The sequence below is a fragment of the Ochotona curzoniae genome, unplaced genomic scaffold (assembly GCF_017591425.1).
Source record: "Ochotona curzoniae isolate NIBS_2020 unplaced genomic scaffold, NIBS_Ocur_1.0 contig_430, whole genome shotgun sequence".
In the NCBI taxonomy this organism is placed as follows: domain Eukaryota; kingdom Metazoa; phylum Chordata; class Mammalia; order Lagomorpha; family Ochotonidae; genus Ochotona; species Ochotona curzoniae.
This window is the reverse complement of record NW_024466219.1, coordinates 13818141-13832631: the sequence shown is the minus strand read 5'-3', so window position 1 is coordinate 13832631 and position 14491 is coordinate 13818141. Positions and strand designations below refer to the sequence as shown.

The 14491-nt window shown below is 56.2% G+C and overlaps 1 protein-coding gene across 1 annotated transcript; it reads right to left on the bottom strand.

Moving 5' to 3' along the window:
• Positions 1 to 3404, bottom strand: LOC121159835 (proline and arginine rich end leucine rich repeat protein). The gene is made up of 2 exons (XM_040985242.1): positions 2438 to 3404; positions 1 to 176 (listed from the first exon to the last, which is right to left on the bottom strand). The coding sequence occupies exons 1-2, from the start codon at positions 3402 to 3404 to the stop codon at positions 1 to 3; spliced, it is 1143 nt and encodes a 380-aa protein (XP_040841176.1).
• Between the last annotated feature and the right edge of the window lie 11087 nt (positions 3405 to 14491).

Sequence of the window (14491 nt, the reverse complement as noted above, 5' to 3'; positions counted from 1 at the left end):
CTAGATGACCACGGACTGCAGGAGACGGAAGCACATCATGAGGTCCAGCGGGATGGGCGGCTTCAGGTAGTTCCCGTCCAGCCGCAGATAGCGCAAGTGTGGCACGTTCTCCAGGTCTGAGGAGAAGTCGTGGAAGGTGACCAGGTTGTTGGGGCAGATCTGGGTCCCGTTGATTTCTAGGAAGAAAGAAGGGAGAGGAGTCAGTAGGAGGCTGGGGCAGGAGGGTCAGGAACAGGGTAAGACAGCCAAGGGAGGACCTTGTTCTTTTTTTTTTTTTTAAGATTTATTATTTATTTTTATTGGAGAGGTGGATATACAGAGAGGAGAGACAGAGAGGAAGATCTTCTGTCCGATGGTTCACTCCCCATGCAGCCCCAACAGCTGGAGCTGAGCCAATCTGAAGCCAGGAGCCTCCTCCAGGTCTCCCACTTAGGTGCAGGATCCCAAAGCTTTGGGCCTTCCTCTCCTGCATCGCCAGGGAGCTGGATGGGAAGCAGGGCTGCCGGAATTAGAACTGGTGCCCGTATGAGATCCTGGTGCCTTCAAGGCGAGGACCTTAACTGCTATGCTCTCATGCCAGGCCTGGGACCTTGTTCTTTAGACCGTACTGACTGGGGTCGGGAGGCTATGGTTGACAATGAAGACAGCTCGGTTGTGGTTGCACAGAGACCCAGAAGGAGGTCCTGAGCTGGGCCTCCTGGGAAAGGGGAGAATTCCACAGGTAGAGTGCTTGGAGGAAGCACCTGTAGGGATGGCACTGGGGAGCCAGCATCACAGACTCTAGGAGGACCAGTAATGCAAAGTGATCTGATCAGCCGGAAGGCCTTGCGATGGCCACATTACAGTGGGCTTGGAGCAGTGGCATGGAGCAGGACTGACTCTGTGGCAGGGAGTGGGAAGGCATTGGGGAAGGCTTCCAGGCCCCAAGCCTGTGACGATGAGGTGCTCATGACCTGAGATCCCGTTGTCTTGTTAGGTGACAATCTTCTACCTGAATTTCTAATTCTTGAAGGTTTTGCCTCCTTTAGCACCTGTAGCGAAAGGGAAGGGAGGAGTTCTCCCTACACTCCCTGCTTCATCGTGGGGATAGTAGAGGAGTCCTGGCATGCGGCCTTGTGATTTGGGGCTGTTGCGTTGCCACTCCGATGCCCACTCCGTACCAGTGACCTGGTGATGCTGGGTTTGTGCTGCACATCAGTTTGCAAACTGTGAAGGAGAGCCTCTGCTGCAGTGTGGGCATCACACTGGCCGAACGTCCTCTCTGCCCATGCCGTCTGCCTGCGATGCCGTGGGTGGGCTGCAGGAGGCTGGGTGTGTGTGCATGGGGCGTGTTCTCTCTGACTCCAACCTCCCAGAGCAGCCTGTTCTTCCATGACCAGCTATTTCTTCATGGAGGGCTCCTTTCTGTCCATATTTTCAGCCTACGCAGCTTCCTAGGGGCCCCGTGTTCAGCGCATTCCGTTTTAATCTGCTACCTGCAGGGTAAAATTAGATAGCTTTTCTATTTTCCCGAGTTTGTTTCTTGCAAGCTTTAAAAGATTCCTCCCCCACTTCTTGTTATTATTCCCAATGAGAGAACAGGCCTGTTTGCCTTTCGTTGTGTTTCAAGACTTTGGGGAATGTCAACAACCTACTTTGCATCCTCTGGATTGGAAACAAAGGTGAGGGCGCCCTCGGCATTGTCTCCTTCAGCCTTTAGCAGGTGCATTCCCTGTGTGAATGTAGCCTGGCATTGTTCGAGGATCCGATGCTGCTCTCTCTTTGGTTTCTAAACCTTTGTACTGATGCTCAGAGCTGACACTTTGTATTGAAGCAAACCTACAGCTGCCAGCTTCCTCTCTGGGCTGGGGGACTAGCTCCAGGAGCCGTCTGTCTTATAGGAGGACAAGGAAGCCTGGCCGCCTGCTGGGTAGAGTCCAGCATATATATATGTAAATATATATATATATATGTTTTTTTCTGGCTGCCACTTGGGGTCTCTGCTGCAGATTCCTCCAAGCCAGGGGCTGCCTCTGGGGAGAATCCTCCTCTCACAGCTGCGGGTCCAGGACATCTCAGGCTGGGCACTGGTGTGGCTGTTCTGCTGGTGGGAGAATGTCCAAGAGCCGACTGGAGGCCAGAGAAGCTGGGGCTGACAGGACGCGGTGTGGACAGGACGCGGTGTGGACAGGACGCGGTGTGGACAGGACGCAAGCCCACATGCGTCTGGATGATGTTCTTCCGTGCTTGCACTTCCCGAGTGCTTCAAGGTATCGTCACCATACTCACCATCACCGCCGTACAGAGGATGACGCGCCCCAGGGAGGTCAAAGGTCTTGCCAGAGGGCACGCTTTCTGCCCCAGCCCACCCTGAGGTTCCTGAGCGAGGCCAGAGGCAGTGGGGCCTCTCCCATCCCTCCCCCCGCCCCTGCCACCCACGGGCCCTGCCCCCACTCACTCTCGATGCTGTTGTTGTTGAGGTACAAGTGCTCCAGCCTGTTGTTGATGGCGGGCACGTTGCTGATCTTGTTGTGCGACAGGTGGAGCACCAGCAGGTTGGAAATGTTGAAGGAGTTCTTGGGGAGGCCCCTGTCCGACAGCTTGTTGTAGTTCAGCCGGATGAAGGCCAGGTTGGGGAAGCCCTTGAAGTAGCCGTTGGGGATGGTCTCGATGTTGTTGCTGTCCAGGTAGAGCTGGTGGATGGCTGGGGGCACCTTGGGGGGCATCTTGCGCAGGATGTTGTGGGCCAGGTTGAGCTGCATGAGGTTCTTGAGGCCCTGGAAGGTGTCGGGCTTGAAGACGCCGTCGCTCAGCCTGTTGTGCTGCAGGTCCAGGAGCAGCAGGTTCTCCAGCTTGCTGAAGACGCCTGGCGGGATCCTGGAGATCTGGTTCTGGCTCAGCCGCAGCTGCTCCAGGCTCTGTGGCAGCGCCGCCGGCACCTCCTCCAGCTGGTTCTTCTCCAGGTACAGGAAGGCCAGGCTGGGCAGCTGCTGCAGCACCCTCTGCTCCACCTTGCGGATGCGGTTGTTGTCCAGGTTGACCCACCTCAGGCCCGTGGCGTTCCGGAAGGACTCCACCGGGAGCTCGGAGATGAAGTTGTTCTGTAGGTAGAGGTAGTGGATGCGCGGCGGGATGACGGGCACCTTGCGCAGGTTGCGGCTGTCACAGTAGAGGGCAGATGGGAAGTCAGGGGGGCAGTAACACTCCCGGGGACAGTCGGGGAAGACAGAGGGAGGGCCTGGGGGGAGCGGGGGAGGCAGGTCTGTGGGCTCGGCTGGCTCATGCGGCTGAGGGAAGCTGGGCGTGGGCGGGGGCCGGGGCCTGCGTCCACGTGCAGGGCCAGGTCTCCCTCGTCTTGTCGACTGGCCTTGGGCCACGGAGGCCAAAATGAGAAGTGGGAGGAGCCAGCAGAGGGGTGACCTCATGATCCAGGAGGCGCACCTGCAGAGAGGACACAGAGGGAGGGCATTAGCCTGCAGGCCAAGGTCACCGTGAGCACAGGTGAGGAAGTAGCTAGGGCCCCCAGCTCTGGACTGCATGCCCCAGGCTTTTGCCTCACAGTGTGTACGGCCTGGAGCAGGCATGCAGGGCCACAAGTCGGGCACTGAGGCTCTGGGCAGCAGTCCCTGGCCCTCTCTGGGCAACTCCCACGTGCAGCACAAGAATATGGTCCCTGTCTGTTCTAGGGATGTTAGGGTACCTGCCCCGCCCAAGGTCGGGTGCTGACTCCCGGAAGGTAAGGCTGAACAGATGCCCCACCCACTCCTGTGCTGACCCTGCCTGCTTGGTTTAAAAAAAAAAAAAAAAGAAAAGAAAAAAAGCTATTTGATATATTGAGGTTTGGTCAAGTCATTCATCCAAGAAAATGAAGTTTCATTGCTAAAAATAGATTGCAATCTGATGTCAAGTTCAGATGCCCTGTTTACATAGACTGGGGACAGTGGCTTGCCAAGCAAGGCCAGTCACTGTGGCTCGGCAGGTTCGGTACTGAAGGCAGGGGCAGAGCTGGCCTCTGGGGCAGAGCTCCTGGCAGGAAGGGACTCACTCAGGCCCCTGCAGCTCCAGCCCCGCTTCCCCACGCGCTCTCAGCCCCTGCACTTGGCTCAGAGCATGGTTGTCTTTGCCAGTGTGAGCTGCGCCAAGAATTTCTCCCCAGATGTGGCGGCTCCTGGGAAAATCAACAGGCCAGGGAAGGAAAGACTTGGGGAAAGCACTTTTCTTTCCCCCCCGCCGCCTCCTCCCCCCGCCCCCCCCCCCCGGCCTGGTGTTGTGGCTCTCCACATCCTTGGTGGTGGAGCCATGGGGTGGGGAACCAGGAAGAACTTCCTGCTGGGCTGAGAGTCTTTGGAAGAGCAAGCTGGAGGGTGTTTGGGGGCTCCCGTCTTTCTAGCCCTGGTGACCCCTCAGACAGGGCCACAAGGTCTGAGTTGGTCTGGGCCTCAGGCTCACAGACAGGAAACAGTATCTTCCCAGCATCCTCTCCTGGCGCAGGCTCTCCAAAGGTCCAGGCAGGAGGTGCCCTGTCCTTCCAGCTCTGCAGCACCATCAGTACTGGGATGCTCCCTCTGCACTCTAGCCCAGGTCCCTGTTGGCACATGGCTTCCCCTGGCTTCCATGCCTCTTGCTCATGCCTGTAGTAAGCTACCGCTCACCCTGGGGCCTGGCACAGACTGGACTTCTGCAGGTAGAAGGGCCTGCGGTGTGTCCCCAGCTTGCACCAGGACCCTGTGGTTATAGCCTGCAGGCTAGACCCCGTGCCCTCTCCCACCTCTGTGCCCATGTCCCTCCCCTCGCTGCCCCTGGTGCTGGCTCCTAGAGGCTGTGGTCCAAGGAGGCCAGCAGGAGGCCTAGCTGGTAGCTGAGTCCTGCCAGGATGCTCGGCAGAAATCGAGGGCAGAGCTGAGCCCTGGGTCCCACAGCTCATGCAACTGCACCCTTGACCCCAGGCTGCAGACTCGCCCACAAGCCTCTCCCCAGCGCGAACATGCATGCACTCACACTCACACATCATGAACGGGCTGCTGAGTCCTCCTTAGGACCCTGAGTATGGGAGGGAGGTAGAGGGTCCTGCACCTGTGCTGTCCTGCCACCCCCGTCTAAGGTAGGTGGTCTCTCTTCCCAGACAGGCTTCACCAAGGGGACCCAGGGGGCCACTGCTCAGGTCCTGCTATCTCAAAGGACACTGCAGTTAGAATTGGCTTCATCTCCAGTGACAGATGGAACAGTATTCAGGATACACTGGAAGGACTGAGACATGAGCACACGCGTGGCAAAGCTTGAGCAGGAATCTTGCTACAGACCCCACATCACTCGTCATTGGTGAACTGTGAGTCCTGTCATCGAAAGCAGTGCTTACATGTTACATGTAGCTTGCTTTATAAACACACTTTCAAACCCTCAGTTTGGGACACAGGTTAAGATGCCTCTCAAGATGTCCACATCCCATATGTGATTGTCCAGGTTCCTGCTAATGGGCGCCCTAGGAAGCAACAGGCGATAGCTCCAAGGCCATCTCAGCACCCACATGGGAGGTTCAGATTAACTTCTTCTTCTTTTTTTTTTCCAGATAGAGAGGAAGATCTTCCATCTGTTGATTCACTCCCCAAGCAGCCATAATGGCCAGAGCTGAGCCAATCTGAAGTCGGGAGCCAGGAACCTCTTCTGGGTCTCCCACACGGGTACAGGGTCCCAAGGCTTTAGGTCATCCTCTACTGCTTTCCCAGGCCACAAGTAGGGAGCTGGACGAGAAGCAGGGATGCTGGGATTGGAACCAGTGTCCATATGGAATCCTCGCGTGTGCAAGGCGAGGACTAGCTGCTGGACTACCGTGCCAGGCCCTCAGATTAACTTCTCAGTTCCTGGCTTTGTCCTGGCCCAGCCCTGGCTGTGGTAGGCATTTGGAGAATGTACCAGTGGGGTAGGAGATCTCTCTCTGTCTTTACATTGCAGATAAATAATTCTTAAAGTCTTAATTTTTGTTCTCCAATTTTCTCTTTCAAATTCTTTGTTTCCTAATCACCCAACCAAGGAAGCAGAGCCTGATTCACCCTGGGTGGGGGAAGCTGCCATGGGGGTGCTCCCAGTTCTGACAGGGGCCTCGCTCTTTCCCAATGTGGTCTGTATTATACAGACCTGCCTCTACCAGGCCCTGGACTCCAAGTGAAGCGAGTAAAGCCTTCCCACAGGAGCCTGCTGGAGTTGGGTGGCCCTGGGCCTCCGATGGCTGGGGTGCCAGGAGCAGGCAGCCAGTCACAGTCCCACCTGGCTGGCTGGCAGGCAGCCCAGCACCCTTCTCATGCATTGCAGACCCAGGCCTTCTTGGGCCCCATGCTCTGTGTCCTCCGGAACCTTCCCTTTCAGCCTTCTGACCCTTCTACATTCCGGGCACTTCCCGAAGCCAGTGGACCAGCCCGGCTCCCTAGGAAGTGCTCCCCTGGGTATAGGGCATGCTCCTCCCCTGCCCTGACCCAGCCCTGACTCAGACCTGGTATGTGGGCTCTAAGAAGGAAATTGCCTCAGTTTCTGAGCTTTGCTCAGGGCCACGCCTCATCCTGCTGGAGCTTGGCTGCCTGGGGTGGAGAAGGGCAGGGAGGGACCAGGCTCAGACAGCACAGCCTGCTCTCTGGCCAGGCTCCCTGAAGTCCTGGGTCTCTGACCCCAGCATCAGGGCTACACACTGGAGACACTGGACTCCACGTTCCAAAGTCACATGCTTTGTCCTCCTGGCTTCCAGAACCTTCTATCAGATGCTAGGCTTCCTTAGGCTGGGTCAGATGTCTGTGTTACAGCAATGTTTTTCTTATGCCTTGAAATGCACGCTGCCCACTCCCCTGCCACGTCTACCGGGCTCTGCCCACTCGGCTCACCTGCGGCCCTGAGATGCCCACTGGCTCTCAGCAAGCTGCTGCTGGGGGCGGGGTGGGGAGAGGCAGTTGTTTGCCCAACTCCAATTCACTCACTATGTTTAAGAACATTTCCTAAGAGAGCTTTAAAACCCAGACTTCAGTTCCAACTATGGTAAGTTCTGGGCTTGAGTCCAGTCCTGGTTCTCCACTCTGGGCTCCAGGTCCTGGGCTCCTGTCTGTGAGGATCTGAGGCTTGTTAGAGAACTTAGATCTCAGAAGAGAAGAGGGGCTTTCTCAGGAAATCATCAGATTCCCGGGAGGCTCCTGGATTCCTAAAGGGCCATGGCCCTCCTCTCTGCCCTGCTCTCCGCTTCAGAGCTGGGACCCGGACTGGGTCAAGGTTTTGACTTCGCAGCAGGGCTGGGTGAGATCCAGATGGGTTTGTCAAGTCATTAGGAGAGGCCCTCATGTGGAGCTGGGCTCGGGGTGAGGCAGGGTGAGCATCACGACTCCTCCCTTGCATGTGCTGGGCTTCTCCAATCTGTTGTCTGGTTGGTCACCCCCTTAAGACTCCATGGTTTAACCCAGACGGCTGCCTTGCCCCAGAGTCATGCCCACAATATCTGAGTGCTCTCTCTTCCCTTCTTTTCATTCTAAGGTCCACTCTGCTCCTGTAGCCCTGATGGCAGGTGGGAGCAGGCAGAGACAAGTGGCTCTGTCCATCTGTTAGTGGGGGAGCTGGTCAGGCCCACCCTGGCTGCCCAGGACCCTTTCTAAGGTTCCCTTAGGACCCGTATGATACTGGAGTAGCTAAGGGGACGAGATGGGGCTTGATGGACTCAGTATACCTGATGGAGAGGGAGACAGCATGAGGGTGAGACCACCATGGGCCATGGGGACATGCACAGGGGTGCTCACAGCCCGGAGTTGGGCATTCATGGCCCTTCCATCCTGCCCCGAGATGCAGCTGAGCCCTGTGCCTCAGTTTGCTCATCTGTGTGATGAGGAGAGCTGTCTTCTCTGTGTCTAGCTCCTGCTCCAAAGCAGGTGTAACCAGTGGCTCTAGGATGTGCTGCTGATCAGCCAATGATAAAAATAAGCATCACCCCTTCCTGGAGAGAGACCAGCTGCCTCACTGGTGTCCCCCATGAGGCAGAGAGCTGGCCGCAGGCAGCTAAACTGTACACCAGCTCTCCTCGGTCAGCTGACTGCCCAGCCCCTTCGGACCTCTGAGGACAGCTGGACGAAGCCGGGACTGGTGACAGGTCTAACCTTGCAGCTCCTGAACTGGTGATAGAAGCTCCTTGGAACTGTCGTGGGAGAACTTTCCTTCTAGATATGTTTGCCTGTGAGCTGGCTGCCTGGGGCTGTGACTCAGGGGGAAGGGACATCACAGGCTATCTTCCCTGGTCTCTCAGCTGCTTGGTCTTACTCCCAATAAAGGGGTCGGCCCACTTGGATTTCCTTTCCCAGACAATACACAGCCCTCCTGCTTGGCCAGCGTGGCCAAAGGCATGGCCAGAACCCCTCTCAAGCTGCCCTGGGTGCTAAAACAGGGAGGAACCAGGCATCTGTGCTTACAGCAAGCTCGGCTCCCCCACAACCCTAAGACCAACTTGGGCCAGGCACCCTGCCACCTTGCATGGTCTCCACTGCTGGCAAGAGCTGGGGAGATGGCGGGGGGTCCCTTCTTCCCTCTCCCCTACTGCTTAAGGAACCACTGTCTTCATTTATTTTCCCTCTTTCTCTTCCCTACCAGGAGCCCCTGGCCAACGATATGGCTGGGGTAATTTCTGAATGACTCTTCAGAGCACGTCTTGTTCTTCTGATTGCCTGCAAGAGGAAAACGAAATGTGCTGCTCTGCCTCTCCCCAGTCCCAAGCTGGGGGTCAGGACCTCCACGGTTTGGCAGCTGGGCTGCTTGCTTCTAGTTCTTTCCAAAAGCTGAGGGGTTGGGGCCAGTGAGGGAGCCAGCAGGGCTGCTGAGAAGACATTGTAGTGTTCGGAAGCTGCTTGGCCTCCCTCCGCCCCAGCGAAGCTCAACAGCACCAAGTCCTTGCAGCCCCTGCCTCTTGCGCCTCATTCTGCCTGCTCGGCCTGAGCTAGGATGCAAGATCTCCTCCTGGCTCTTGGTCTCAGGGAAAGACGCACTTTCTCTTTCCTCCTGCAGCTGGGAAGGTACGTGAGAGGGTGAGAGACAAGACACAGCGCTGTGTGTGTGTGTGTGTGAGAGAGAGAGAGAGAGAGAGAGAGAGAGAGAGAGAATATGCAACCAACCACACAGGAAAGGTGCAGAGAGCTGGGCCCCAGTGTCTGGTTTCTATGGAAACACCTGGTGTGCAGGAATTCTGCATGTCATCCTGTCTGTGCTACAACACACATCTGTCCCACGGAGAAAGTTTAACTTGTATAGCAAACACATAGAGAGGAGCTGAAGGAAGGGAGGAGAGGTGCGAGGAAGGCTGCACAGCCAGGGCTGGAAGGCAGGGAGGAGGGAGAGCACAGAGCAGCCGTGGGCAGCCAGGATGGGCACAGTGGGAGTACTTGCTGGGGGAGGGAGTCTTCCCTCTGTGCCTGAGCTTACCTGTACACTCCTGCTTCTCCTCTCTGCGCGGGGCTTGGGTCTCCTCTCCCTCCCCCACCCTTCGGTGGAGCTGGGGCAACCAGAGCCAGCTGGAAGTGCTGATCTCCCAGTGGTGTGTGCGTGCAAGTGTGTGCCTGATCCTAATGGGGTGGGGAGGTTAGGTTAGGGGGAGGGAGGGGCAGGCCTGAGGGAGGGAGGGGCAGGAGGGAGGGAGGAAGGGAGGGGAGGGAGCTTGGGTAAGGAGGAATGACAACAATACGGTCTTTATTTGGCAGCCAACAAGCTTCAAGTCTCCATCCACACACCGTGCCCACTAACGGGGCTCGCTTTTTAATAACATTTCCTTCTGCCGTGGCCGCTTCTGAAGGGGATTGTTCAACTCATGTTTGGAAAACAAGCCAAATTAGTGGAGGAAAGGCCTGAAGGGGCAGGCCATGGGCAGCTGAGCTGGACCACAGCAAACTGCTCACGTTTTCTAACGGTCTTCAGGCTCCTGGTGCCCATTACTGCCCACTGCACCCTGCTGCCGAATCCCCAACCTGGTGATGGGGTTTGGGAGGCTTTCCGTGAGCAGGGACAGGTCCTGTCCTAAGTCACCATCCAGGAGGCCCGTTCAGGCAGCCTGGTGGCCTCTAGCAATGTCCCCTGTGGGAAGCCATGGCACCTTTGCAGTTCAGCAGCAGCAGCCTCCTGCCCTCCTGGTGGTCTCCCTACACAACACACAGAAAATGACTTCCCTCCCTGACCCGCCCCAACTTACAACAGAGCAAGGGACCATAGCACTGGGGCCAGCAGCCTGCTCTGCAGCTGTGTATCCCAGCAAGTCACGTGACACAGAACCTTCATTCATCCAATGGGGATGACTACCTCACAGAGCCAGGAAGATGCACGGTATAATGAATTGTGAAGTGCATCCTCACTTGGCGGGGATTTGGGGCTTAGGAAAGGGCTGTGGCCACAGGAAGGAGAAAGAAAAGGAAAACCCTTACCCTTTATACCCCTGCCATCACCCCAGAGCCAGGTTTATTAACCCTGGGTGCTCTAAGCCACAATGCACTTCCTTGTCCTGTTCCAGATGCTGTGTGCCCTACTCTGCAGGCTGAGAACATCTGGCCATGGAGTAGCTTGTTTCTGCTGCTCAGGGCTGTGGCAGGTGAATAAGGAAGGTGAGTGTGGTCCAGTGAGGGGCAAGGGATATATAGGATCTGCTCAAATCTAAGTCTGTTTCTGGAGTGTGGATGACGACACCTTCCCAGTCCTTCCCAAGTCACTGTGGCTCTGTTCCTTCTCTCACTTGTGGCTTTCACAGCTACAGTCTCATTTCTTCTCATCCCCACTCTCGCAGCCTGCCCACTGTATCTGGAAGCCTTCTGCTCTCTTTTTTAAAGATTTGTTTAATTTTTATTTGAAAAGCAGAGTTACAGAGTGAAGGAGAGACAGAGAGATCCTGCATTTGCTGCATCACTTCCCAAATGATTGCAACGGATAAGCTGAGCTGCTCCAAAGCCAGGAGCCAGGACCTTCTTCTCATCTCCCATGTGGGGACAGGGCTGTAAGTACCTGGGCCACCCTCTGCTGCTTTCCCAGACCATCAGCAGGGAGCTGTGTTGGAAATGGAGCAGCCGAGAGTCAAGCAGGTGCTCGTATTGGATGCTGGCACTTCCAAGTAGAGAATTAGTATGCTATGCCACTGTGCAATTCCTATGGAAACCTTTTCAGTTGGATTTGAATGTCCTTAGGTGGTGCTGGAGCTGGGATCTGGGCTAACCTACTTACCTTATAGTTGAAGATAATCAATGTTTGTGGCTGCTGGTCTAGAGGCAACTTCCAAGCAATGGAAGTGAGTGGGGACAAACTGGGGACACCTTAAGGGACATGGTGTCATCTCACACTGGGGACTTTGGAGCCTAGCTTTGTTGGGATCTTGAGGGCTGTCGCTCTCCCCTGAGCTCCATTTGCCATTTGTAGAACAAGAGGTGGTGTGGTGTGACCTCGAGGTCCCTTCTAGCAGTGTTGTGAGGAAGGACTGAGGCTTGAGGACAGGAGATGGCGGCTGAGAAGGCAGTCCTACACCCTCCTGCTCCCACAGGAGAGTCTGCCATGGCATGTGTGAGCTTGAGAACCTGCTCTGTCCCTTCCCTTCTTCTCTCTGGTCATGTGACTCCTCCAGACCTCTGAATTCCTGGGTTCAGGTGCCAGCCCTGTGGCCTCATCCCTAGGGAGGTATCTAGCTCTTCAGGTGTGACCCGAGACACTCAGGGACACCTGATGGGAATGCTGGGACCTGCTGCTTCCAGGAGAGGCCTAGGCTGCTGTGAGCGGGGGAGCCCACAGGGGTGGAAAAAGCAGGAGGCCAGGCGGGCAGTGGGTGGCTCTCAGGATGGCAGTCTTCACTGCATTTCCAGTCTGGGTCTGGCCACACTCCCCAGCCAGACTGAAGTGGCTGGGGGGCTCAGTGTGTCTCTGGCTCTCACGGTAACGGCTGCTTGGTTACAAGCGGTGGGTGCTGATGATCAGAGAAGAAAGGGCATGAAACTGTTGCCGTTGACATACATGGTGGGTGGGGCTCAGGCTCCTAATGCCACTGGCTCTGCTGGGAAGGAGCTGTGTGGGCCTAGACCCCAACAGTCATCAGCTGCCAAGAGGCTGGCCTGGATGGACCCTCACCACTTCCAGCCGAAGCTCTGATTCTGGGCAGATACACAGTAGGGGAGATGCTGTGGGCGCCCTGTGGCTACCCAACTCCCCTGGCCAGCCTGGGGGGCCTGGGTTGCCTGGGGTGAGTGGGCGCCTGGTGGGCAAGTCTAGCCTCCCGTGCGTCGTGGCTTAAGCCACAGCACCCGCTGAGGGCTTGGCCCTCCTTGGGGGCGCAGGAAAGGTCTGGTTTATCCAATTCAGGTAGTGGAATGTGGACAGTCTCTGTTGCTCTCTTTAAAAAATGTTCCTGTGTTTTTGACTGGTAGTGCACCCTATTGATTGAAAACCAGAAAGATGGGAAAGGACTCGCTGGGCGAGATCTCCTCCCTGCCTGCCTCCCATCACCCACTCCTCTGGACTGGTTCCTTGTGATCTGCACAGTTTGCTTCATGCCCTGACAAACGATAAGCAAACAGCCCTATGCTTTGAGGTCCATTGGGCAGTGGATCTGGGTGACCGCTGTGTACTGGCATGGGGGACTCGAGCCCCTACCCATCCTTTTTGTCCCTGCTGCCTTGTTTTTGAGGTGGGCAGTGCTGGAATGGGCATTTTGTGGGCTCGACATTCTCAAAAGCCCTGTTCTCTTTTTCGCACCTGCTTCCCCACTCTCCATTGCAGTCCATCCCCTGGGTAGGGAAAGAGGGACTTTGCTTTTTGTCCTTTTGCCTTCATACAGTTGCTGGCCCTGAGGACCTGTGTCCCTGTGATGGTGGAAATCTCCATCACAGTCCGCCCAGTGTTTCTTCTCCCCTCCCTCGCTGCTTGGGGTCATATACAGCTCGTGGCAGGTCTGGGGGAGGGACTATGGGTCAAACTCAGAGATTGTGGTTAACAGTGCTCCTGGCTACTCGCAACTCCCCATGGGGACTCTTGGCCAAGCAGCCATGTGCAGGAGACAGACTGTTTGCATGGGGGATCCAGCCATGTGCAGGGGACAGACTGTTTGCACGGGGGATCCAGCCATGTGCAGGGGGCAGACTGTTTGCATGGGGGATGCAACTGCTCTGGAGGCAGATTGGCGGTCTGGCTGAGTGCCTGGGGCCAGCCCTACACGACGCCCTCTGCCCTGGCTCTCTGCCAAGCTAGCCCCCACTGGTGCTCTTTCTTCTCAGGGTTAGAAGTTGCCTTGTGCCTCCCCCCACTTCCGGCCAAGACTCCATGTCCCCGTCCAGAAATCTCCACCAGCGCCAGATGGGAAGTGTCCACATTGCGTCCGCTCTGACCCTGCCAGCTTCTGTCAGCAAGAGGCACAGAGTGGGCAGAAGCCAGCAGTGGGGACTCCCATGTGTTAGTCGGCTCTGTGGTCATGCACAGTTGTTGTAGAGGACCCCCGAGTCCCCTTGGCTCACAGTCCCAGATGCTGTCGCTGCTGGGCTCTGGTGGGCATCCTGCAGAACTGCACGGGGACAACTGGGTTGGTCCCTGGTGGTGGTGGTGACTGTCTAGGACCAAATCCTTGACACAGCATTTGGACTGTAGGTGCCCAGGCTAGCCCAGCAGCTCAGGGTGCCCAAGAAGACAGGCTTGAGTGAAGTGGCCATACACTGCCTCCCAAAGCATACCTTCTGGGTCCTGGAATGTCCTGGGCATGTTATCCTAAAATTCTGTGCTTAAAAACCCAAGGCACAGCCACTCTCAGATGTCCAGGGCTATGTGGTAGCCTGAGGGAGCCTCCTGGGACACCTGCTCTATGCCCTGGTTTATTGGCCCATGCCCAGCAGCCTCACAGGTACAACCACACCATCACTATGTGATGATGGCCAGGCTGCAGACCCATGTGACCAGCTGTGCCCAATGTCCCCAGGTCTAGGAGGGCAGGCGCAAGCAAGGACCAGCACACATGACCTCAAGGGTCCCCCCAGCCGTGTGTGCTGCAGGCGGCCTCTTTAAGTGGCGTGTGCATCTGCATCATAGTACCTAGTAACGAATGAAATGCAGGTTCTTCACAGTTGTTAACCCGAGCTGCTTTGTGTCCCTCTGTGTTTTGTATTTATACCAGTCCAACTCTCACTGCACATTTTCATATAAGATTTACTTTATAATTTATTTGCAAGGCAAAATGACACAGAGAGACACAAAAAGAGAGAGAGATCGTCTATCTGTTCATGCTCCAAATGCCTGCAACACCTGGGATTGGGCCAGGACAAAGCTGGGATCCAGGAACTCCATCCCGCATGGGCACAGAGGCCCAAGCATGTGGGCTGCCTTCCACTGCTTTTCCAGGCGCATGAGCAGGGCGCTGGATCAGAAGTGGAGCAGCCGAGACTAGAACCATGCACTCTGATATGGATGCAGTGTTGCAAGCACCCCTGCAGCCTCCTGAGTTCCTCACTTATTACCTGAGACCCAGCACACAAGTGTATTATCTTCCCAAACACAAACCTGA

Bases quoted from the DNA above. Each gene is read 5' to 3' on its own strand.
- LOC121159835 (XM_040985242.1), bottom strand. From the start codon at position 3,404: ATGAGGTCACCCCTCTGCTGGCTCCTCCCACTTCTCATTTTGGCCTCC. The intron at 177-2,437 runs GTGAGTGGGGGC...CTTTCTTCCTAG, and splicing joins CAACAACAACAGCATCGAGA to AAATCAACGGGACCCAGATC.